Source organism: Nyctereutes procyonoides, unplaced genomic scaffold, assembly GCF_905146905.1.
Source record: "Nyctereutes procyonoides isolate TBG_1078 unplaced genomic scaffold, NYPRO_anot_genome, whole genome shotgun sequence".
Taxonomy (NCBI): Eukaryota; Metazoa; Chordata; class Mammalia; order Carnivora; family Canidae; genus Nyctereutes; species Nyctereutes procyonoides.
Genome location: NW_026575037.1, coordinates 26291150 through 26316946, shown reverse-complemented (window position 1 = coordinate 26316946; position 25797 = coordinate 26291150). Strand labels below are relative to the sequence as shown.

Here is a 25797-nt window from a genome sequence, read left to right as displayed (position 1 = left end):
AAGCGCCACTTATTCAAAGATCTAATAAAGCTGAAGGAGATCAGGCAAAGCAAAGGGGAGCAAAAGCGGAGTCAACGTAAAAGATCACCTGCAAATACGGTTAATCAATAGGATTCTTCTGATTTAGCCAAAAACAGTCATATTCACATTCTCAGAGCTAAGTGCTGGGATTCATCAGTTTCCTTTGTGGTTCTTCCCCACTTCCCCTTCTCATTTTGAATTTTAGAGAACCCCAGGGCTCTGTCTTTGGATTTCTTCTCTGTCTACTTTCATCCTCTTGGTGATCCCATTCTATCTCATGGTTCTAAACACAATCTGTACATTTGCTGACATTCAAGTTCATATGTCCAGTCTGGGCCTGTCACCTGAACTTCAGGCTCCTACTGCTAAGTCTTCTCTTAACATTCCCACATGGATGCCAATCAGACATATTAAATTTAACAGTCCTAAAATCAAAACTACATGCCTGCTCTTCCCCCCTGTAAATCCATTCCTTCCACAGTCTTCTCCATCTCAGTTAACAAAAACTCTGTATTTTCAGTTTGCCTTAGCTAAAAAAGCTTCAGTGTCAAGCTTGATCACCATACTTCCCCACGCCCCTTAACTTTTTCACCCTATATCCAATCCAGCAGCAAATTTTACTGGTTCCAATTTCAAACTATAGAATCAGAATCAGAATCAGAATCTGAGAACTTCTCAGTATCTTTACTATCCACTATCACTTTGGTCCAAAACACCATCAGTTATTCCCTGGATAATTATAATTGCCTCCTAACTGATGTCCCTGCTTCCACCCAAACCCCACGGGAACACATCCTCAAAATAGTAGGCAGAGTAATTTCTTAAAATATAAGTATAATCACCTCACTCTTCTGCTCCAAACTCTACAATGGCTATTCAGATCAAAAGCTAGAGCCCCTAAGAGGACTTACCAGTCTATGCCATTGGGCTCTTCTGCTCATTCTGCTCTACCACGTTGGTCTTTTCACCGGTCCTCAAGTACGTCAGGCACACTTCCACCTCAAATCTCTGCAAGCGCTGTTCCCACTGCCTAAACTCTCTATTCCCATATGTCCACATAGCCCCCCATCTTACTTCCTTTAAGTCTAGGCTCAAATGATGTGTTCTCAGCAAGGTCTATCCTGACTATGTCAACTTCTTATCCCACTCAAGCATTTCTGATTCTTTCCTATCCTACTATTTATGGGCTTTCCAAAAACACTTACCACCTTTTCACATACTATTTACTTCATACATTTATTTCTTGTCTATATCTTCCACTAGAATGTAAATTCCATAAGAGCAGAGCCTCTTTTTTTTTAAGATTTTATTTATTTATTCATGAGAGACACAGAGAGAAAGAGGCAGAGACACAGGCAGAGGGAGAAGCAGGTGCCCGGCGGGGAGCCCCAAGTGGGACTCGATCCTGGGTCTCCAGGATCAGGCCCTGGGTCAAAGGCAGGCCCTAAACCACTGAGCCATCCAGGTGCCCCCAAGTTTTATTTTCTATGAAAGCTTAGTTCAAAACTAGCGTTTTGCCAGCAAGTTTCTGAATGGTTCTCTATTTTATCTAATTTGAAAATCTTACATTTTTAATGGCTTACTTCTTTTGGAACACTTTACCAACATATCTCTGCGGTAGCATGCCACCATTTATCTAAGACAGATACCTTAATGTCCATGAATTAGTAATTCCTTAACAGTATATCCGGTACCAATGCATTTTGATGGGTCATTACCAATCCAGATCTACTGGTTCCATCCTGGGCTGGGAAAGCCACATTGCTAATATTGAGGGTGAGGTTTCAGTGATTTTGTTCAGAATGAGTGCTACCTGAAGGGAAGTATTTTGTATGGAAATTCTTACTTCCTGTAATATGTAAGTGCCTACCTACATCAAAGACCACAGAAGAATGCTGACATTCTACCCACTGAGTGAATCTTAACACTCAGAGTAGGCTTTTTAGTTGTCTTCCAAGAAGACATTCCTGGAGCATCTGGGTGGTTCAGTGGTTGAGTGTCTGCCTTCAGCTCAGGGTGTGATCCCGGGGTCCTGGGATCAAGTCCCACATCGGGCTCCCTGCATGGAGCCTGCTTCTCCCTCTGCCTGTCTCTCTCTCTCTCTCTGTCTCATGAATAAAAAAAAATAAAATAAAATCAAGAAGACATTACTTCACTAAGGAAGTAAGATGCTCCTGGCAAGCCAATTTGAACATTTAATCTGTTGAGTAAAAAACCAAATGGATAAACAGGGAATACTGCTGGATATAAGCCCTGATTTCAGATCTGTTTCACTAAAATCAAATAAAAAGGTGCCTGATGCAGGGTACAGGATGGGTATTCAACTAGCAGAGCTCTCATGTCCCTGAATACTTCTTAACTTCTTTGGGCCTCAATTTTCTTAACTGTCAATTGAGGTCCCTAACCCAAGTTATCTCTAAATTCTCAAAAGTTGGGAAGCAAGTAACTTTACTACACTAAACTGGGTTCTTTAACAATTCCTTTAAAACAGGGTGCCTGGGCAGTTCAGTGGTTGAGCGTCTGCCTTTGGCTCAGGTCATGACCTGGGATGAAATCCTGCACCGGGCTCCCTGCATGGAGCCTGCTTCTCCCTCTGCCTGTGTCTCTGCCTCTCTGTGTGTGTGTATAATCATGAATAAATAAATAAAATCTTTTAAAAAATTCCTTTAAAACAAAAGAATCTGTCTTCTGTTCAACTTCTTTAGGGCATCATTCTTGTTCACCAGCATCTTTTCTATTGACCGCCTGTGCCCTCTAGTGATGAACTTAATTTTACAACAGAATTGGCAAAGGAAACAATCTGCTCCAGAGGAGTAAATGGGGGAAAGCAGCAACGATGCAGTAGATAAAATCAATTCAAGCAAAAGAAAGGGAGGCCAAAGATGTAGGGAAAAAGAGATGGAAAGAAGCCAAATGGCCATCACTTTCTGCAGTGTACCTATGACTGTGCCTTCAGAACAAACACCGTAAAGAAGTTACCTCTACAATTACCTCTAGTGAAGAAAACAATCATGCTCCTGAATATAAAGGTTTTTCAGGTATGATTGGAATACCCTTCTTCCTCACGTTAAGATCTAGAAACAGTTTCTTTTTCACTTAGCAAGACAAATGATATATTAAGACTTCTGGAAAGTATCTGTTACATACCTAATGTGGATAATTAACATATGCTTTGAATGCACTTGTCAAGGAGGTGCTAAGACATCAAATTATGCATTGCCAGTCTCACCTGTTCATGGATTTACCAATGGGGATGGGTTCTGATTAAAATCACATAGTATGTTTGGCTTAAGCAAAGTCCCCAGGCTTCTAAGTAACATTCCTTGGTGTCATGGACAAAAAAACGTACAACTGGTCTTTCTCCTCTCAAATAATTGTTAACAAACATCAGGGCCCTTCCTGGCAATAAATTGTATCTTTCTACAAATGCTGTGACTTTCTTCAAGCACAGGTACAGAAAGAAGAACTGCATTTCAAGGATACCAATAGAGATTTAGGTTGAACAAGAAAGAGGTCTTCTTAACCATGCTGTTGTTATTGATACATGGGTGAGAGGTTAAAGAATCTTTTGAAATCTTGAAGAGGAGGAAACAAAATCTTTACTTATCTGGAGTCATGCTAACCATAAATGAAACACAAGATACAGATAAAAACCACTGAAGTTTCCTTTTTTTTTAAAGCATTTTTTTTAAAAAAATTTATTTATTCATGAGAGACACAGAGAGAGAGAGAGAGAGAGAGAGAGAAAGGAAGGGAAACAGGGAGAGAGAGAGAGGCAGAGACACAGGCAGAGGGAGAAGCAGGCTCCATGCAGGGAGCCTGATGTGGGACTCAATCCCGAGGCCCCAGGATCACGCCCTGGGCTGCAGGCAGTGCTAAACCGCTGAGCCACCTGGGCAGCCCTGAAATTTCCTTTCTATTCTTAAAATGAAATATGACTGTATGATTCATATATATGAAGTTCAAGAAGTGGCAATATTAATCGCATGGTGACAGAAATCAGAAGAATGGTTGCCTCTTGGGACAGGGCCGGGGGCATGAGGGAACTTTTCTAGGTGATGGAGAAGTTCTATATCTTGATGTGAGTATTGTTTTCACTGGTGTATACAATTGTCAAAACTCACCAAATAGTACACTTAAGATCTGTGAAGTTTGTTGATTGTAAGTCATATATATATATTTTATATATACAAATACAAAATATGCCAGAGTCTTGGGAAGAGTTAACTTTAAAAATGCCACCACCATTCTTTAGGAACAGGCTAAGAAAGAGAAGGGAGCTGTCAGGACGTCAACAGCATACATAGTCTTACTAAATCAAAAACCAAGGAAAGTGAATTGTCCTGGCTTCTCAGCAGTATCCACGCTGATTAGCTAGCAGTGCTAATTCAACAGAGCGCCCCTCCCTTGGCTGGTGCAATTCTGTGCCGATGGAAGGCCATTTGGGGGTGGGGTGGGGAGAAAGCCAGGTTCTAAGAGACAACTGACTGTCTTCAAGTAGAACTGCAGCTTACACTGGGCTATGCATGGCCCAGCATGTTGCTCTGCAGGTCCATATGATGATCATGGCATCATGCCTGCTGGTGTTAGAAGAGGGTACTTGGGAGAAAAACAGGTAAGTGCTGTTGTTTTTTTGCCCTCTTCAGTTAAGCAATGCTAAGGCTGTAATCCTATCTAACAAAAGCCATACGAGGCTGAGGCCGTGGCCGGGCTGGTTGCTCACCTGGGCTGGCCTAGCTCCTCTCACGTAGTCTGCAGTGGAGGAGATGGCGAAGGCCAGATAAGTGGCTCACTGCAATACACTGGGGTGATGAACCAAGCAAACACAAGGCCTTTAAAGGATTCCTCGCCCTGTGCTGACTTGTCACCAGTCTTTCCTTCTACGTGGTGGTAGGGCTGGAGAATGGCACCTGGGATATCCTTGTACCAATTCTGGTTTGCCTGCATACATTCAGAATTACCTCCAAGAGATAACAGACTGCGCATTCTTCTCAAGATTCACACTGGAGTCTGCTTGACACACGGCAGACACTAACAGATGCCTCAAGGAACTGGGTGAGCGAAGTGTTTTTCAGGTGGACAAAGCACTTTCTCATCAAACCTCAACAGTTTCTGCTCCTCCTCACCAAACAGAAAGTCTTTTCTATAATTTTAATTCAGTGGTCCTAAGATGAAATACTCTGGGAAGGACTGATTCAGGAACCCCTTGGCTTTCCTTCCCTGGTGCCGTATGTTAGGATCTTCCCATGCCAAGGGGTTTGGAAAGGTAGAGACACAGATGTTCACTGACAAAAGACATTTTGTCACAACCACACCATCCTTGTTGTCATTCCCTTTATGGATTTCAACGGCTCCTATAACCTCTAAGGATTAGAGTCCATTTCAGTTCTCTGTAATCCATTATTCAGATTCTCTCTTTAGGTATCTCATCATTCCCCGAAGCAACTTTCCTACATCCACTCTTTACATCTCCAAAAGGCTTTCCCGGCCTTTCAGTGGAAGAACTGAAGAGTTGCTGTTATTTCTGCATGTGCATGAACCTCTTTGTGGTATTTCCACCTGACATGGCTCATCTTTGTGAGTGGCCTAGTTTCAGCTAAGGGTGGGGACTTCACACCTACGTCAGCACTAATCATCAGGGTATTATTGCCTTCCGCGGGGCTGCTACTGATCGCTTTGGATCTTGATTAAAATATAGGCAGGTCAATGACATAATATAGTATTATTTCTATTTCCTCTGCTAAGAATGAGTTGTTGATTTTCAGTATAGTGTATCAAATATACTTTTTTTTTTTTAAGTAGACCACACTGGATATGAAGCCCGCTTAAGATTCTCTCTCCCTTCCCTTCCACTCCTCCCCAACCTCTTAAAAAAAAAAAAAAAAGAGTTGGACTATTAACCAACTGAGCCACCCAGAAGCCCCTCAAATATATTCTGAGAACATACTTTCAACTAACTACAGGATATAAAAAGGGCATCATGTTACATAATCTCCAATAGAAATGCATATGTAGTTTCAATTCATTTAGTCAAAACGAAATTCCTTCCTTCCTTCCTGAAAAATAGTACTGATAAGGAAATCACCAACTTTCTGTCATGTTTGAGGGGCTTTCAGGAACCCGGAATATCAGGAAAGCTGGGCCCAGGTTATCTGCTACAGAGAAAAGTTGGATGCCAGGCCTGAGTTGTAGAAGAGTCAAGAGTTCAACCTTATTTCAAAGTCAAATATAAGCGACTTATGGATTATGTGATGTTTACATGCTTCACATTTATGTCCCTTTCTGTATATAAGTACAGATCATAGAAACAATAGTATCACTCTTCACTTTTCTTCCAAAGATTTCAAAGTACTTTGTACAATTGAATGACATACAAGAGAGAAAAGCAGACAGGCAGATGCTAGAACTGTGTCAGGGATCAGCAGAAGGCACAGAGAAGTGCAGGACACTTGCTTAAGAGCATGGGTATTGTTATGGCATCCGAGACAATGTACCATCAACTAACACCTGCCACATTTCTTGAAGCAACATCTATCTTCAAACCCTTCCTCTTTTCAAATCTGCACAGGACCTGCTCTTTTCTATTAAAATTGTATGCACATGAGAAAGGTTGAAGCAAAAGGGACATGCCTCACTGGCTTGCCACTTACCAGTGCTTCTTTTACTTCTTCAGAGACGTCAGTTTCATCTTCCTGAAAGGAAGGAGGGAGAAAAACAAGAGGACCATGGTCACAGACATCCTTGAAAGCAACAAGGTCAGCTCCCATCAATTATGCATCCTGGCATTTCAAACGCGGGCAGTGAGAACTGACTGCCGAGTGATGCTCTGTTACTGCTGCTTTTAACAGTCACCATAGGCAGACAGCTCCAGAACATCGCCTGTCATCAAAAATGTCAAATAAACATGGCAGGAAAGGAGTATCTTTAGAAAGGACAGGCTTTATTTCAACTCTATCAATAGTTATCAGTCTATTTGGTCCTATAAAAATGAGATACTTTTATCTTAAAAATAGTATTTTTTATTTATTTTTTAAAGATTTATTTATTTATTTTATGAGAGAGAGAGAGAGAGAGAGAGAGAGAGAGGGGCAGAGGGGAGAAACAGGCTCCATGCCGGGAGCCCAATGCAGAACTCGATCCCGGGGCTCCAGGATCGCGTCCTGGGCCAAAGGCAGGCGCTAAACCACTGAGCCACCCAGGGATCCCCTTAAAAATAGTTTCTAATAGATGACTATTACTGTTTCATTTCTGTCTCACTGAAAGGTTCATCTAATTTTCAAATAAAGTCACTGGTAGCCAGGGACCTCCTGATTCTTGGTCACTTGACTTTTAAAATGCCAAAATTGAGGGCATTGAGGGGCAATGAGGGCACCTTGGTGGCTCAGTCGGTTAAGCATCTGCCTTCAGCTCAGGTCATGATCCCAGGGCCCTGGGATTGAGTCCTGCTTCAGGCTCTCTGCTCAATGGAGAGTCCGCTTCTCCCTCTGCCCTAACCCCCTGCTTGTACTCTCTCTCTCACTCTCATAAATAAATAAATAAATAAATAAATAAATAAATAAATAAATAAATAAATAGAATCTTTTTAAAAAATCTAAAAAAATAAAATGCCAATAACAAAATTGGAGACAGGTAAAGAACAAGAGGGTGATTTAAAGTACTGAATGTGTGCTTGCAGTTAGTAAGCACTGGTATAGCTGTCTTTATTTTAAAGCCATAGTTTATCTGTTTTATATATATATTTTTTCCTTCAAAAGAGTAAAACTGAGTCAGATGAACTTGTGTTACTAACAGATTTTACGTTCCTTGAAATTCTTGCAATGCTCCTAAAATATTTTGTTAGAATTTCTGATTACATGTGATAATACTGTTGACTAACCAACCGCATGACTTTCTGAGAATATTAGGGAGAATTGCTGATATTTGACAGGCTTATTCACTTGTTGTATTTGTTTATATGGTTGTTGTAGATTTCTGGCCTTTTCATTCATTCTTCACCACTTATCTCCTGAGTGCCTACTACATGCCTGGCACTGTTCTAGGCCTGAGGCATCCAGCCAAGAATATACCAAAGGAGCCCCACCCTAGGTGAGTCCTTCTTCTTCTCCTTCCTTGGTAGTAGTTCTTGATAATCTGCAAGATTCATGGGACCACATGGAGCCCTTTCTCTTTTTTTGAACTCAACAAAAAGGACAGCATCCACAGGAACAAAAAGGATGGCATTCATGAGTGATGTGACATGTCCCAACACAGACCAATTCACTTACATCTTTTGTCCAGAAATTGATGCCTGTGCCTCGTCGTCGCTCCTTGGGCCGCCTCCTCTCACGGATGGACAGTCTATTAGAGGACTGATCATCCACATCTGCTTCTTCACTCTCTGGTCAGAGATAAAACAAAGTGTGATCTCAGGGACTGGGGGGCATGTCCACTAAGGGGGGAGGCCGTATATTCTGAAGCTCTACACACCATTTTTGTCCATTTCCTTTGCAACTGCAGTGTTTGGGGTGGTCTCTGTGCTCTCAGAGTCAGGGACTGAAGATCTGCTTGTCCGTAGCAGATGGGAACTGGTGTAGAGAGAGGGTCTTGAGGCAGAAGGAGACACTGGTGTTGTGGGTTTGTCTGGCTGAGCTGTATACCTCAGGCGACGATAGACAGGCTGGAAATAATCCACAGGATAAGATGGTAGAGGTCAAGTCCAACCAACGGATAAGGATGGCAGGCTTATTAAATATGGGCTTTTTTTTTTAATATACCAAGAGGCTTCTTAATAGTAGATGCACAATAGATAGCTACTGGGCTGAACTAAAGTTAGTTAATTAGCCAGAAAGGAAACAGCTTCTGGAATCCTATTCTGATAACACCATCACGCTGATAGTAGTAGCCCAGGAAATACAAACCTTGTTAATAAAAATCCCTTTGATTCTGGAATGAAAATAAGAAGGATGATGGCCTTTTTAAGAGGTAACAATGAAAGGGAAGATTTATATAGAAAAATAAAAAGCCTGGGAATATGAAGAAATAATACAGAATTATCTGAAAACAGAGACCAAATATGAACATTCTACCAATTTCTGAAAACTCTACCAACCTGCCATAACCAGGCTTATTGAAACTTTAAAAACATTGCCATTTTCCACCTTGAATTTTTTCCCCAAGGAGAAAGATAGAGTATGACAATAAGCCTTAACTTGGTTTATTGAAGATGAAGATAGAGAAATTCTTACTACATGTAGAGATTGTATACTTTTTGTTTATAAAGACAAGCAATGAAATATAGTAAACTCTAGAATCATAAAGAACTTGGTTCCAATTCTAGCTTCAGCATTTACTAGCTGTGTGGCCTCGAATAAGTTACTTAACTTCTCTGAGCCTCAGCTTTCTCTTATGTAAAATAGGGATAATACCTTCCTCAGAGAGGGTTTTGAGGATTATACAAGATAATGTACGTCAGGTGCTTAGGACAGTAGCGAGTAATAAGTAATAAACAGTAGCTGACAGAACAAATAAACAAAGCAACCTCAGTTTATGTAGCCTAGCCATTCAGAACTGGAGCAAGGAGATTCCTTTCACCTCTGACTATGGTGATGGGAAAATTTATCATCCCAGTTGACACACTTCTGAGAGCGAAGATGAATGGTTACCAATAATTACACTAAGGTAACAGGTGTAATTTGAACCATCTTAGGTAAACTAGGAGTTATGTTTACCCTAAATATTACCGTATACCTTTAACTACCAACTCCACTTAAGGGAACGGAGGTTAAAAATAGTGACATCTTGTGGCAGGGGGATTAAGGGGTGCTGCTTTGTAAACTCAGGTTTGTAGGGATTTCGAGAACAATATAATCATGGTGGAGAGAGTGCTCTGGGAGCCCGACTGCCTATGTGCAAGTTCCTGCTTAACCACTTGTCATCTGTGTGAAATGCCGGGCAAGTTACTTAACCTCTCTGTGACCTGATTTCTTCACATTTACAATATGAATAATAATACTGACCCCAGAGGGGAGTTTTGAGGATTAAATGGATTAATGCATATGAAATAGTTGAAATAAGCCCTGGTATAAAATAGACACTCAATAAATCCTCACATTTCTATTTGTGTTTTTATTATACTATAACCTCTCTCTTTAAAATGGAAAGATATCTTTAGTTAAAGAATACATTTAGTTAATGGAGCTTGTGGTTATCATTTCACAACATGTACATACATCAAATCCTCATGTACATAGTCTAAAATTGATAAAAGTTAGATGTCAATTCCATGTTACATGTCAACACCTCAACGGGATAAGACATAAGCATCAAATAGCTCCAAGCACAAAACGATGACGGAAGGACAGATATCCTCTGAGTTCTTTCAGTCACACAGGCTTGCCAACTACAGACAGAGGTTAACAGAGCTCTCTGCGCTGGCTGTCCACTGCTACGTAGCGCTGTGCCTCAATTATCCATGAGGAGGCATTCCCCACGGCCACGACCCTGTTTTTAGCACAGTATGTGCCAGCAGAAGTGACTCACCTCTTCGTCCAGACTCCCGCTCCAGGGCTGACGGCCTTCACCAGCTTCCTTTGCTGGGGCTGCTGGGGGCTCATGCTTCTCCGAGCTGCCCTCAAGCCCTTCGGTGCCTGTGGGCTTCTGGCCAGGCTGCTCCTGAGCTTGCCGTTCTGCTCTTGACCGGCTGAAAGTCCTTTCTGCTTCTTGAAGGTCCGTCAGCGTCACACCCTGGGAAAATGACAAAAGGTCAAGGAAGTTTCACCCTAACTGTTGAATAACCCTTGATAAATGGGCAGGGAGACTGCCTTCAACGTCTAATAGTATCAAATTCCAAATGAAGCTCCCAAAATGTATGAGGCCATTTCAAGAAAGATATGCTTAAAATAAACACCTCAGTGTGCAGAGTCCCAGCCTGAGTCCAGGTACATTTCAAATGTAATGCTTCAGCTTTTCCAATTTGAGTTCCAGAAAATAGGGCATCCCTGATGACTGCCTGTTGTAGACTTATTTCTCTCATACCCTTAGTTCTCAATACCTTTATATGAAAGCTCCATACTCCCCAAGAGCAAATGGTTGCCAAGAGAGATTCTCTGAATAGTGGATAATAAGAAAAACTTGATTTTACTTGGAAAAGGAAAACCAGGCTCAAAAAGGTGAAAATTCAGAGGCAGGCTAGAACAGCAACAACAAAAACCAACCAACCAACCAACCAACCAACCAACCAACCAACCAACCAACAAGAATGACACCACTAAACTAGCTTTACTCTAAGATGATTTCCTTTTTTTTTTTTTAAGATTTTATTTATTTATTCATGACAGACACAGAGAGAGAGAGAGGTAGAGACACAGGCAGAGGGAGAAGCAGGCTCCATGCAGGAAGCCTGACAGGGGACTCGATCCCAGATCCCAGGATCACGACCTGAGCCAGAGGCAGGCGCCCAACCACTGAGCCACCCGGGCGTCCCTCTAAGATGATTTCCTAAGTAACTCTAGGAAAGTCACACAGAGACATTCCAACAATTGATATTTCCCTCAGGCTCTTAGGAGCAGCAGTATGGAAGAAAAGCAAGTGGGAGTCGTCTGCAGAAGAGAGGGGAAAGAGTTAGGGCTGGAGTAGGAGGACTCTAACTCGAGCATTTATGTGCTCAAGCCCTCAGGAGAAGAAAGTTCTGAAGCTGGAGGTAGTTAAGCACATATGATGACTTGTTTTAACTATTCATATATTTATTCACTCATTCTCTTAATAAATTATTAAGTGTCTTTAAGCATTGGAACTACAAAGACAAATAAACAATTGCTGCACTCAAAAACCTTTTAACCTAATGGAAAAGACATAAGAAAACAGATGAGTATAATGGAATGTTAAGTAATTAAGACAGAAACGTGATCCAGCAAATTCCACTTCTGAGTATTTACCCAAAAGAACTAAAAGCAGAGAATCAAAATAGATCGTTCGAACACCCATGCTCACAGCAATATTATTCACAATAGACAAAAGGTGTCCATCAGCCGGTGAATCAATCAGCAAACTATGGTCTAACCATACAGCGGAATACATGAAGAAGGGAATATTATGCAGCCCTAAAAAGGAATGACATTCTGACACATGCCACACAGACAAACCTTGAAGATATTATTTTAAGTGAAATAAGCCAGTCACCAAAGGACAAACGCTGTATGATTCCACCTGTGTCAAGTACTTAGATTAGTCAAATTCATAGAAATAAGAAGTAAAATGGTGGTTGCCAGAAGTTGTGGGGAGGGGGAATTATTGCTGAATATGTACAGAGTTTCACTTTGGGAAGATCAAAAATGTACTGGAGATGGATGGTGGTAATAGTTGCAAAATAATGTGAATGTACTTAATGCCACTGAACTGTACACTTAAAAAATGGTTAGAATGGCAAACTGCATGTTATGTATATTTTACCACAATAAATCAAACCAAACTAAAAAAATTATAGTCCGTCCTGGTCCCACATTCTAAGAGGGGAAAACAGAGATAATCAAGCAAAAACAAAGTAAGAGCTATCATAGTTAACACAAAAGAAGGGCACTTATTTTGGGAAAGTCAGGGAAGAAAAGGGTACATTTGTGGCTATTTATAAAGTCCCTTTCTGGGGCACCTGGGTGGCTCAGGTGGTTAAGCGTCTACCCTTGGCTCAGGTCATGATCCCAGGGTCCTGGGATGGAGCCCCACGTCGGGCTCCCTGCTCAGCGGACTCTGCTCTCCCTCTCTCTCTGCCCCTGCCCCTGCTTGTGCTCCCTCCCTCTCTCTCAAATAAATAAATAGTTAAAAAAAAATAAAGTCCGTTTCTTCAGTCCTCAGCTCTCCTGCTTAAACTCTGTAGCATTTAAAACTGTTTCCTTCAGCTTTTACCTGGAAACTGATTTTTCATGTACTCCTATGCTATTTCCTGGTTTACCTTTCATCTCTCTGGCTGCTCCTTTTAATTGTGCTTCATCAGCTTATCAACCTCTGCCTCCTTTTTTTTTTTTTTTAATATTTTCTTTATTTATTCATGAGAGAGAGTGAGAGAGAGAGGCAGAGACAGGCTGAGGGAGAAGCAGGCTCCATGCAGGGAGCCCGACGCGGAACTTGATCCCGGGACTCGGGGATCAGGCCCAGGCTGAAGGCAGGTGCTAAACCGCTGAGCCACCCAGGGATCCCCGATCCTCCACCTCCTTAATGCCAAGTCACAGCTTTCTCTCCCGTCTCCTTGCCATTGCATCCCGACTGAGTTCGTGGTCTTGTCCTCCTAGCTTGGACTACTGTGACAGCCTAACAGGTCTTCTTGTCTCCTGCCTTGACAAACATACTTTTGCCGACCACTCCCATCAATTCTCTGCATGGTGAATTTTGCAAAATATAACACAGATTGGGGCATCTGTTAAGTGTCCAACTTTTATTTATTATTTATTATTATTTTTATTTTTAGAGGGAGAGAGAGTGACTGAGCCATCCAGGTGCCCCATAGCCTCCGACTCTTGATCTCAGTTCAGGTCTTGATCTCTAAGTCATGAATTTAAGCCCCATACTGGACTCCACACTGGGCATGGAGAGTGTGTGTGTGTGTGTGTGTGTGTGTGTATTATATATATATATGCACACACTTATAATAAATGTTATATAAAAATACGTATTTTTATAAACGCAGGTTATATCAGACTCTTCTGCACTTCAATGGCTCCCTTAGGGATTTTTTTTTTTTATTTTAAAGATTTTATCCATTTATTCATGAGAGACACAGAGAAAAGGGCAGAGACACAGGCAGAGGGAGAAGCAGGCTCCATGCAGGGAGCCGGATGTGGGACTCGATCCCAGGACCCCAGGGTTAAGCCCTGGGCCGAAGGCAGACGCTCAGACACTGAGCTACCCAGGGATCCTGAATTGAAATAAAAATTTAAAAAGTAAAAGGATAAGGCAGATCTATAAAAAAATAAAAAATAATAAAAAATTAAAAAACAAAGCAGAAACAGACCTATAAATACAGAAAATAAACTTGTGGTTACCAGAGGTGAGACTGTAACTAATTTAACATTATATGGCAACTATACTTCAATAAAACAATAAATAAATTTTATAAACTTATAATTAAATTACATTAAAAGTAAAGGTAACAAATTCTAAAAAAAAAAAAAAAGAAAATCTTTATTGAAGGAGCAGCTGAGTGGCTCAGCTGGTTCAGTGTCCAACTCTTGATTTTGGCTCAGGTCATGAGCCCAGGGTCCTGAGATCAAGCTCTGTGCTCAGCAGGGAGTCTGCTTAACATTCTTTCTCTTCCTCTCCCTCTGCTCCTTCCTCCACCCTGTGCATGTACACACACTCTCTCTAATAAACAAATAAATCTTTAAAATAGATACCTTTATTGAAACCTAACTCCCATATTATAAAAACTACCCTTCTAAAGTATAGGCATACCTCAGAGATACTGAGGGTCTGGTTCCAGACCACCGTGATAAAGTGCGTATCACAATACAGTGATCACAAATATAAGTTTTTTGGTTTCCTGGTACACATAAAAGTTATGCTTACCCTATGCGGTGGTCTATTACGTGTGCAATATCATTATGTCCAAACAACAATGTACGTACACAGTTTAATTAAAAAATACTTAACTGCTAAAAAATGCTAACCATCATCTGAGATCTCAGGGAGTCATAGTCTTTTTGCTGGTGGAGGATCCTGCCTTTATGTTAAGGGCTGCTGACTGATAAGGGTGGCTGTGGCAATTTCTTACGATGCAACCACAATGAAGGAAATGTGCCACATTGCTTGATTCTTGCTCTCATGAACAATTTGTTTTTTTTCTTTTTTTTTTTTTTAGAAACTGTTTATTTGAACAATTTCTTGATAGCGTACGATGCTGTTTGACAGCATTTTACACCCACAGAACTGCTTTCAAAACTGGAGTCAATCCTTTCAAACCCTGCCACTTCTTTATCAACTAAGTTTACATAATATTCTAAATTCTTTGTCATCATTTCAACAATCTTCATAGCATCTTCACCAGGAGCAGGTTCCATCTCAAGAAACAACTTTTTCTGCTTGTCCGTAAGAAGCAACTTCTCACCTGTTTATGTTTGACCGTGACACTGTAGCCAGTCAGTCCCATCTTCAGGCTCCACTGCTAATTCTAGTCCCCTTACTATTTCCACCACAACTGCAGTGACATCCCCCACTGAACTCTGAACTTTCAAATTTGTTAAAAAAAAAAAAACAGCAGTATCTGTGAAGGGCTGTATGAGGTATGCCTGTATAGTTCCGTGGTTTTAGCATATTCAGAGCTGTGCAACCATCATCACCATCTCATTCCAGAATATTTCATCACCCCAAAAAGAAACTCCACATCCATCAGCAGTCACTCCCATTCCTCCCTCTCTCCCACCCCTGGCAGCCACTAATCTATTTTCTTTTCTTTTTCTTTTTTTAGAGAGAGTGAGAGTGAGGGGGGAGGGGCAGAAGGAGACGGAGAGAGAAAATCTTAGGTAGGCTCCATGTCTAGCACAGAGCCTGTTGTATGACCCTGAGCTCATTGCCTGCGCTGAAATCAAGAGTTGGACGCTTATCTGACTGAACTACCCAGATACCTCTCTAATCTATTTTCTATTTCTTTGGCTTTGCCTATTCTGGATATTTTCAGATAAATGGAATCATCTCTGATTTCTTTCACTTAACATGTTTTCCTAAGGTTCATGCACATTGCAGCATTAGCATGTATCAGGGCACTTCTTTTTATTACCAAATAAAATTCTATTATATGGATATATAATACTTTGTTTATCCATTCCTTTGTTAATGGAAATTTGTTTTCTTTTTTCCCCAGTTATGCTAACTGCTTAATTTATTTGGTCTGCTCGACGGCTCAGCCTATGCCCACCACTCCTACATCTGCTGAGAATAGCTGAGGCACACTTAGCCACACAAGGCTAAACCTTGCTGCTGCTGAGAGCTCAGGATTCAACCCTACAGCAAGCTTGCAAACTCCACACATGCGTAGTGGATGTCTACATAGCAAGTCCACTCTGGCCAGAGTTCAAAGATGACACTGAATTTGGAATTTAGGCTATTGTGAATAATGCTGTTATAAACATCTATGTACAAGTTTTTGTGTGGACATGTATTTTCATTTCTCTCGACTATATACCTAAGAGGAGAACTGATGGGTCACATGGTTAACTGTAGTATATACAACAATTTAAGGAACTGCCAAACTCTTCTCCTTTAGGGATTCTCAGGAATGTAGCTTTGTAAACACAAAAGGAATGAGTAATCTTGCAAAGGAAAAGAGATAAACCTGTTCTGAGCCTGGAGAAATAAAAGTGAGTGTGGGTAGATGTAGCTATAAATTTATCTGATACTCTGTAGTGTAAGACTTAACACAAGTGAAAACTTTTGCAACAGCGGCTGGAATAAGGCGCTCATCTTAAGATTTTTTAATTGTACTTCCAACAGAAAGGTAGACAAAATGACCTAAAAAAGAAGGTCACACTCACTTGAGTAGACCTTCGAGTCTGCCGAGCTTGTCTGGAGCGTGCTTTCCGTAAAGACTCTGCTTCCTCATCCCGTACGGGAGTCAGATACGACCTGTAGAGAAAAAAAAGTAACAGCACAAGTAAGACCCTTGCTGCACGTACTTGAGGCATGACAAGGTACTTCCACATACTGAAGTGATTTCTACATCTAAAAATGAACTTGCACACAATCAAAATGATAGAAATGCTATCAGTGAAAACTGCATAATCCAAGACATTACTTATACATGTATTACTCTTCACGCAGAATTATGTCATTTGTAAAATGAGAATTTCATTTCTTCTTTCCATATCCTTACAATTTTTCTTTTCTTGCTTTAATGCTCTGGCTAGAACCTCCAGGACATGCTGAAAAGGAGTGACGGCAGGAAGTTTCCACGCTTTGTTCTTGCCTTCAGAGAGAAAGCATTCAGCGATTTATCACTGTGACGTCTACTGCAAGATTTCTGTAGACGCTGCTTCTCAAGTTCAATCTATTCCTTTCCATTCCAATTGGAATAGGCTAAGAGGTTTTTTTGTTACTGGTTCTGGTTTTTAATCATTAGGGTGTGTCAAACTTATCACATGCTTTTCTTCCCCATATACTGAGATTTTTATCATTTTCCATCTTTTTTCAATTAATATGGTGAATCACACTGAGTAAGTTTTGAATGACAACATAAGAGTGGATTCTTAGGATAAGCTCAACTTGGCCATGACTGTATCATCATCTTTTAAAAAAAAATTTATTTCATTTTTTAAAGGTAAGCTGTATACTCAACATGGGGTTTGAACTTACAACCCTGAGATCAAGAGTTGCATGTTCTACTGACTGAGCCAGCCAAGCACCTCTATACGTAGACTTACTTTTATACAGATTCAGTATTATTTAGTTTACGATTTCTCCATCCATATTTATTAGAGAAATTAGTCTATTATTTCCCTTCTTATAATAACCTAACCAGGTCTGGGAATTAGGATTATAGAAGTTGAAAGTGTTTTCTCCTTGTCTACTTTAAGATTTTATTTATTTGTTTATTTGACAGAGAGAGCACAGGCAGGGGGGCTGGCAGGCAGAGGGAGGGAGAAGCAGGTTCCCCATCAAGCAGGGAATCCAATGCAGGGCTCCATCTCAGAACCCTGGGATCAGGACCCAAGCTAAAGGCGAATGCTTAACTGAGCCCCCCAGGTGCCCCTCCTTGTCTATTTTCTATAAGAATTTGCGTACGATTAAGGTTGTTTCCTCCTTAGACAGTGAAGTGCACCAATGAAGCCATCTGGATTTTATAGGAGGGTTTTAAATAAGGGGTTAATTTCTTTAATTGATTCAGGCCTATAGGATTTTGATGGACTCTTGTCTCACATTTAGATCTTTCATCCATTTTGAGTTTATCTTTGTGTCTGGTGTAAGAGAATGGTCTAGAGTCATTCTTCTGCATGTGACTCTCCAATTTTCCCAGCACCATTTACTGAAGAGACTGTCCTTTTTCCAGTGGATGGTCTTTCCTGCTTTGTCGAATATTAGTTGACCATAGAGTTGAGGGCCCATTTCTGGGTTCTCTGTTCTGTTCCATTGATCTATGTTTTTGTCCCAGTACCACTCTGTCTTGACGATCACAGCTTTGTAGTACAACCTGAAATCCGGCATTGTGATGCCCCTGGCTCTTGTTTTCTTTTTCAATATTCCCCTGGCTATTCGGGGTCTTTTCTGATTCCACACAAATCTTAAGATTAACTCCAGGGTATTTTGATGGGGATTGCATTGAATGTGTAAATTGCCCTGGGTAACACAGACATTTTCACAATATTAATATATTATTAATATATTATACACATTAATCCTTCCAATCCATGAGCATGGAATATTTTTCCATCTCTTTGTGTCTTCTTCAATTTCTTTCATAAGTGTTCTGTAGTTTTTAGGGTATAGATCCTTTTTACCTCTTTGGTTAGATTTATTCCTAGGTATCTTATGCTTTTGGGTGCAATTGTAAATGGGATTGACTCCTTAATTTCTCTTTCTTCAGTCTCATTGTTAGTGTATAGAAATGCCACTGGGGATCCCTGGGTGGCGCAGCAGTTTAGCGCCTGCCTTTGGCCCAGGGTGCGATCCTGGAGACCCGGGATCTAATCCCACATCGGGCTCCCGGTGCATGGAGCCTGCTTCTCCCTCTGCCTATGTCTCTGCCTCTCTTTCTCTCTCTCTCTCTGTGACTATCATAAATAAATAAAAATTAAAAAAAAAAAAAAAGAAATGCCACTGATTTCTGGGCATTGATTTTGTATCCCACCACACTGCCTAGTCAGATTTCCTGTTTTGGTATTATTTTTCAAAAAACTTAATATTTTTACATTTAGTGGCACAAAACTATTCATAATATTCTTATATATTTTAATTATCATTTTAGTATCTGTAGCAATGATTCTCAATTTTTTGGTCTCAGGGCCCTTTTACATTTTAAAAAATTACTGATGTCTTCCAAAGAGCTTTTGTTTATGTACATCTCTTAATATTTACCCTTAGCAGAAATTCAAACTGAGAAATTAAAAAAAATGCACTAATGCATTTAAAAATAATAGACCTATTACAAAAAGTTCCATGAATAACATCTCTTATGAAAAGTAACTATTATCTAAAACAAATTTAGTAAGTGTTGTATTTCATTTTTATAATTTTCTTTAACATTAACTTAATAGAAGAGAGCCAGAATTTCATACATGCTTCATTCAATATGTTGCAAAATGGTGTTTCAGTTAAAATATATAAAGAATATGCAGTCTTATGTAAGTCTGTAATTGGAAAAGCCAGGAGTATTATAATAGCCTTTTTAGATAATTATGGATATTCTTCTTGGATACTATACTAAATCATGAGTGCTTCAGTTGCCTTTGCTTTTGATGTCAAATCAAAAAAAAAAAAAATCATTGCATGGCCAGTGTCAAGGAGCTTACCCCCTATGTTACAGAATGTGATTTATAAAATTATTATTCTATAATGAAATGTGTTAACATTTGGAAGATCTGCACCAGTGTTTTCCACACGACCAATGTGTAATGACCCAAAGTTATGCATGGCTAAGAAGGTCCATTCAAAGTGCAAGATAGACCAATAGATTTCAGTGTAGCAGAGTATGAACAATAAATTAATATGGTTTCAGATTCCACATTGCTTCTAATATTTAAGAATGACTCTAGACCATTCTCTTACACCAGACACAAAGATAAACTCAAAATGGATGAAAGATCTAAATGTGAGACAAGAGTCCATCAAAATCAGACATTTAGAGTCCAGGAAGGTTGAGAATAACTGCCAAACATTTTTAATAAGAGGATATTCTTTTCCTCTTGCAGTTAGGTTAAGGAAATAATTCTCAAACTTTCATCCACATCAGAATTTCTTAGGGAGCTTGTGAAATACAAATTGTTAGGCCCCACTGAAGTCCTGATTCAGTATGTCTGGAGTAGGGTCTGAGAATTTGCGTTTCTAATTAGGGCTCTGTGATGCTTCTGACCTGGAGACCATTCTTTGAGAACTACAGGGTCAAGGCAAATGATCCTCATCTACCCTGAGATGGAGCTGACTGGAAACTAGCCTTCAGTCTTTGCAAGGGCTGGTCTATTTCTGGGAAGCCCTTAGTTCTAGAATGTAGCCCTTCAGTGGTCTCAGATGAATGTATGGGGCCCCACTTCCTGAACTCCAGTTTTTGTTCCCTCAGCTCCATGAGACTATTGAAAATCCTGCCCAGTTTCTTAGTCTTGTAGCTATGGCTTTATTAATCAGCAAATGCCTCAAGTGGGAAAGCACAGCCAAATGTTGGGTTCACCTCTTTATGACTTCCTTCTCTCCAGGATCTTGATCCCTCAAGTCCTCATTTTCTTAATAACTCTCCAATACCTTCAAAGATACTTTCTAATATCTACCCAGTTTTCCTACTTATTCTCAGTGGGAGAGTTTGTCTAATAAAAGATAATACTAGGGATCCCTGGATGGCTCAGCGGTTTGGTGCCTGCCTTCGGCTCAGGGCGTGATCCTGGAGACCTGGGATCGAGTCCCACACTGGGCTCCCTGCATGGAGCCTGCTTCTCCCTCTGCCTGTCTCTCTTCCTCTCTCTCTGTGTGTATGTGTGTTTCTCGTGAATAAATTAATACAATCTTAAAAAAAAAAAAAAAGAAATGCAATAATAGCAGGATTAAAAAAAAAAAGATATACTATATCCTGAAGCAGAAGTCTCCAACCAAGCTATATTTTAACAGTCACACTTTTCCTCTCAATGTGTATTAGTAAATTGAAATTCTTTTTTTTTAAGATTTTATTTATTTATTCATTAGAGACACAACACACACACACAGAGAGGCAGAGACACAGGCAGAGGGAGAAGCAGGCTCCATGCAGGGAGCCCGACGTGGGACTCGATCCCAGGACCTTGGGATCACAACCTGAGCCAAAGGTAGATGCTCAACCACTGAGCCACCCAGGTGTCCCAGTAAATTGGAATTCTGATACATGTATCAATCCACTGTATGTTTGGATAGGTTTGAGTCCTTACTTAGTATCTTCCTCTCCTCTGGGTGAACTGAAAAAAATTAAGTCTCCAAACCTACAAAGTCTGGACCAGCTCCCAGGGACTAGCTCCCCATGAAATTCCATCTGGGTTACCCACCAGCCTACTCACATGTCATTTCTACCCGCAAAATATATATGGCATCAGTATTATACTTCATTATTGACTGTTAACCTTCCTTTGCATATTAGGAGCCATAGTGAAAGAAAAGAGCTTCAAACTGGCTTATCCCACTGCATACTCAAGAGTTTTATTGAATGAGAGAAATAGAGTTAGTAAAAACAGGACTGGTAGATCAGATCAATAACACTGTATCTGACTTGAAATCTTAAGTATTTGAAATCATACACATTTTTCATGGAAAAGTTAGAAGACAAAAATGTAAAAACAAAAATAAACTAAAATTCCACCACATGAAAATAACCCATTTTCATTCTATTTCATCTATGTCTAGATTATTATCTATGTACTTATCTATGTATTTAGTATATTATTATTTTTAGTGAATATCATATATACTATTTTGTTATCTGTTGTCAAAATATGAGATGTTTATGATTTAAACTGTAAAAAGACAAAAACAAAAACAAAACCCAGAAAACTCCAGTACTTGAATTTGTAAATATTTTGAGGAAGGAAGCAACATTTTCATTCATTCTCCTTTACCTAGATGTGGATTCCAAGGTTCACAAAATTGGTGCACCTAACTATGGTTGCCTTGAGGATGTACTCAGTTTTCAGTAGAGCCCAGGTCCTTGCACTTTCTAAAATCTAGACCAGGTGGTGAACAAATTCTGGTCCTGAGCCTGCCGTATTTTTATAACAAAATAAAGTTTTACCTAACCACAGCAAAAGAGTTTAATATTTGCAGTGGAGACAAAATAGCCTACAAAGCCTAAAATATTCACTATCTGGCCCTTTACAGAAAAAATTTGGTGACTCCTACACTATATCAAACCCACGCTCAACACACCTTGCTCTGAGAAACATCTGAGCCATCCAGGATATCTGAGCACTACACAATTCCTTATTGCTATGAAAAAAAGATACGTCTGTGTTCACAAAACAGTACAGTAGAAAGTATAGCAGAAGCCGTGGGTTTACATCTATCTCCCGCTTTCTGACATCCAGATAAAAGTAGGCTAACATCCCCAACTCAGTGGTAGAGAAAGGAATCCAATGCCAAAATACTTTGATTACCATATCAATGTGTTTCCTAGAGGGCAGGTAGCATTTTTTTTTTTGTATTTGCTAAGACCTTGAGGTTACATAATCAGTGGAATTCAAATAATTACAGAGAATTAGCATGACCTCACAAAAATAATTTGTTCTCTGCATGTTCAATTCATAGGGACCCTTTATATACTTAGATGGACTAATTTTATCTTAAGAAGCTGTGCAAAAGGGGGATGGGTGGCTCAGTGGTTTAGCACCTGCCTTTGGCCCAGGGCGCAATCCTGGAGTCCCGGGATCGAGTCCCACGTCAGGCTCCTGGCATGGAGCCTGCTTCTCCCTCTGCATGTGTCTCTGCCTCTCTCTCTCTCTCTCTATCATAAATAAATAAATAAATCTTAAAAAAAAAAAGAACAAGCTGTGCAAAATGCCCAGTAAATCACCAGTGAACCTGAAGAAAGTCACAATAAATAATAATAGAAGACCTAAATTATCTTCTGGTAACGACAGTGTCGTGATAAAGTATCCTGACGGGAATCAAATTGCCTGGTTTGAACACTGGCTCAACTTCCTTGCTAAATGATCTTGGATGAAATATTTAAGTACTCTAAACCCAAGCTTCTCATATGATGAAGATGTTAACAGCTGGTACAGATATTAGCAGGTACAGACAGGGTTCTTGTAAAGATCGAATACAACACATAAAGCACCTAGAACACTAACTGGCACATAGAAAGGGCTCAGCGCGGCTTGATTGCTGCTGCTATCAGAGCACCACCACTCCTCCTACTACATTATTTTCATCAACACATTCAAAGCTCACTAGTGGTAATTTGGAAAAGAAAGGCTGCGAGTACTGTAACACCCAACCCATCTAAACTAATAAAAGAGTTCCCCTTAATTATTTTTACCAGAAATGGATAATTCATTTGGAAGAGGTCTTAATTCCCTTGAAAATATCCCCTAGGAAGGTTCAAAGGGCTACGTAAAAAAATGTAAAACTACTGTAAGGGGAAGAATGAAAAAATCTCCATGATCTCCAAGGCAAGAACAAAGCTGTTTTCCCTGGAATTTTGAGAGAATAAAATTTTGTCTGGAATAAGAAACTGGTTTTTAAAATAGCTTTAAGGAGTCTTGTTTCTAAAATCTCTACTGATGAGAGAGGGTACTTACATGGTTAGTCTCAAACAGGGAAGGACCATGGTTAGTATGCGTCTTTTACAGCACTCATGAGGCCATGGTCATTACTTACAGAATATCTCACGGCCTTGTAAGACAGCTTGTCATTCCCTGGACTGTATCCTATGTATAAGGATATGGAAACAAAGGTATTCCAGAAAGGCCAAAAAGAAACTGCTTTGATATTAATCTCGAAGCATATAGAGATAGCTTTAGGGGAGGGAGACAGAGGATTAACAGACTCATAAACCCGTGGCTAAAGACTTTATGGCTTCAAGAAGTCATCTGATCTAATCCCAAGACTTCAGCTAGAGATGACAAATTCCTATCTTAGAGATGAGTTGATATAAGCCTAAGGAAACATTAACATACTTGCCTAAGCTCACAATGCTGGTCAGCCACAGGCCTAAAGGGACCATTAACCATGGTCTCTGCTTCTAGTACAGCCTTTCTTACATTGCACCACTGAGATGCAAACTATTTCTTCACAACTCATACCATGGTATGCTAATTATGTAGATTTATGGAGCAAGACATTTCTTTCTCCAAATCTAGCAGTATCAGGAATTGGTGAATAAAGACATCTTGCATTAGACTTTTCCTATCTTCCCCTGATGGTTTCCCAAAAGTATGCCATAATCAACATTCTATCTGGGGAAAGAATGATTTTTACATTTTCAGAGGTTGCCACCAACATGCTATAAAGCTGTCATGAACAAAATACAAGTGACAGGTGATATGAAGGACCTAATAAGTCTCTTTCAGAGGATATGTTGACTCTACAGTTGCTAGGGCCCTAGCGGGTAGGTTTTAGTTCAAGTTTTCCTTGCTATTTCCAGTTGGGGAATGGGATGCTAACACTGTGGTACAGCAGAAAGAACAGGTACTGGGTTCTAGTTTCGGTTCTGCCATTAACTACTTGCTTCACCTTAAAGAGAATCACTTAATTTCTTGGTACCTTAGCTTCTTCACTTACAAAATAAAGGGTAAGTCTATAGTTTTAAGGTCCCATGTTGCTTTAAACTCTAGTGAATCCATAATTATATGCTGATTCTGGACAAACAGTCTCTAAGTCTTTTCACTAAAACGTCCATTATTCATTGGTTCTGGTCAAATACTAAATTTCCTATATTCTGTAGGTCACTTGTTGTAGTATGGTCCAACGAACTTTGTATGATAATGGAAAAGTCGTATACCTTCAGAGTCCAATATGGTAGCTGCTGGTCACAGCACACTTTAGGTGACTACCGAGCACCTAAAATGTGGTAGAGGAAATGGGTTTTTAAACTTATTTAATTTTTAATTAACTTAAATCTAAATAGCCACTCACGGCGACTGGCTACCATATTGGAAAGCACAGCTCTAGAAGACTGGAGAATCCAATTAAGAGACATTATCACCGTGCTCTCTCCTTAAACCTGAAAACAGATTCAGCTCAAATAACATAAGCCTAACAGAATGCAGGCTGTCAGCCAGTGAAGTTTAAAACCAATAGATTTTATTTAATTTCCAAAGATTAAGTTCCCATTCTTCTTCTGTGCTTCTCAGAGGCATTATTACATTGATTTTGCGTTTTTACATGTGGCACTTTAAAGTCATGTAACATAGTGCTGGGGCTCCTACCTTTAAGATATTTATAGATACAGCAAATAGGAACAAGCTCACAGATACGGCACACTTCAGAGATACTTTCTTCCTAATGGCAGCATTTACTCTCCGCTAACCCCAGATTCCCTACCCCGTACCCCCCTACATTCCCTCTGCCCCCTTTATAAAGAGAGCGCCAAGAAAACAGACTATTACCTCCTCGCGCAGGCCTGCATAGCAGAATGAAGGTCAAAAGATGTGTGGAGACGAATAGCAAGAAAGGTAAGTGGCTGCTGGGCAAGACTGCAGTCTCAGCACCCGGTCTCCCTTGGAAACTAGAAAAGGCTTGCACTTCCACTGCTATCCAGCAAGCCAGAGGCAAAGCTTGCAATTTGCTAAGAACCTGCTGCTAAGAAGGAGGAGGAGAAGGAAGGGGAGGAGAAAAGGCGAGGAAGGCAAAAATCTTGGGGCTTGGCAGAGCCAATGCTGCTAATAGTGTCCAAAATACCATTCCATTAGATGCATATTTTATACACTGTACCAAACCAATCGATACTACTTCTCATTTCATAGACAGGGGAGGGGGAGGAATGCTCCTTCATGTGAAAGAAAACAGAGCAAGAGAGACGCTGCATTCTTACTCTGGATATTATTTCATCTGCCCTTGGGCTATCCTAGTTGCTGTGTCTATCCAAGTGAGCTGTAAATACTGCTTAGTAGAGGCTCAGGCCCAGCCCACTGGCAAAGGCCAACAGGTAGAGGC

At 40.2% G+C, this 25797-nt stretch overlaps 1 protein-coding gene across 9 annotated transcripts in view; it reads right to left on the bottom strand.

Annotated features, from left to right (window-relative positions):
* PPP1R12B (protein phosphatase 1 regulatory subunit 12B) overlaps positions 1 to 25797 on the bottom strand; it is a 203576-nt gene that overhangs the window by 73559 nt on the left and 104220 nt on the right. For 8 of the 9 annotated variants that reach the window (XM_055319042.1, XM_055319044.1, XM_055319040.1 and 5 more), the window contains 5 exons: positions 16515 to 16605; positions 10540 to 10743; positions 8488 to 8677; positions 8286 to 8398; positions 6672 to 6713 (listed from right to left, as the gene is read on the bottom strand). In XM_055319042.1, coding sequence (XP_055175017.1) covers positions 6672 to 6713; positions 8286 to 8398; positions 8488 to 8677; positions 10540 to 10743; positions 16515 to 16605 — 640 coding nt within the window. Of the gene's footprint in view, positions 1 to 6671; positions 6714 to 8285; positions 8399 to 8487; positions 8678 to 10539; positions 10744 to 16514; positions 16606 to 25797 lie in introns of those variants that run through there. The other variant, XR_008663603.1, reaches the window with a different exon arrangement.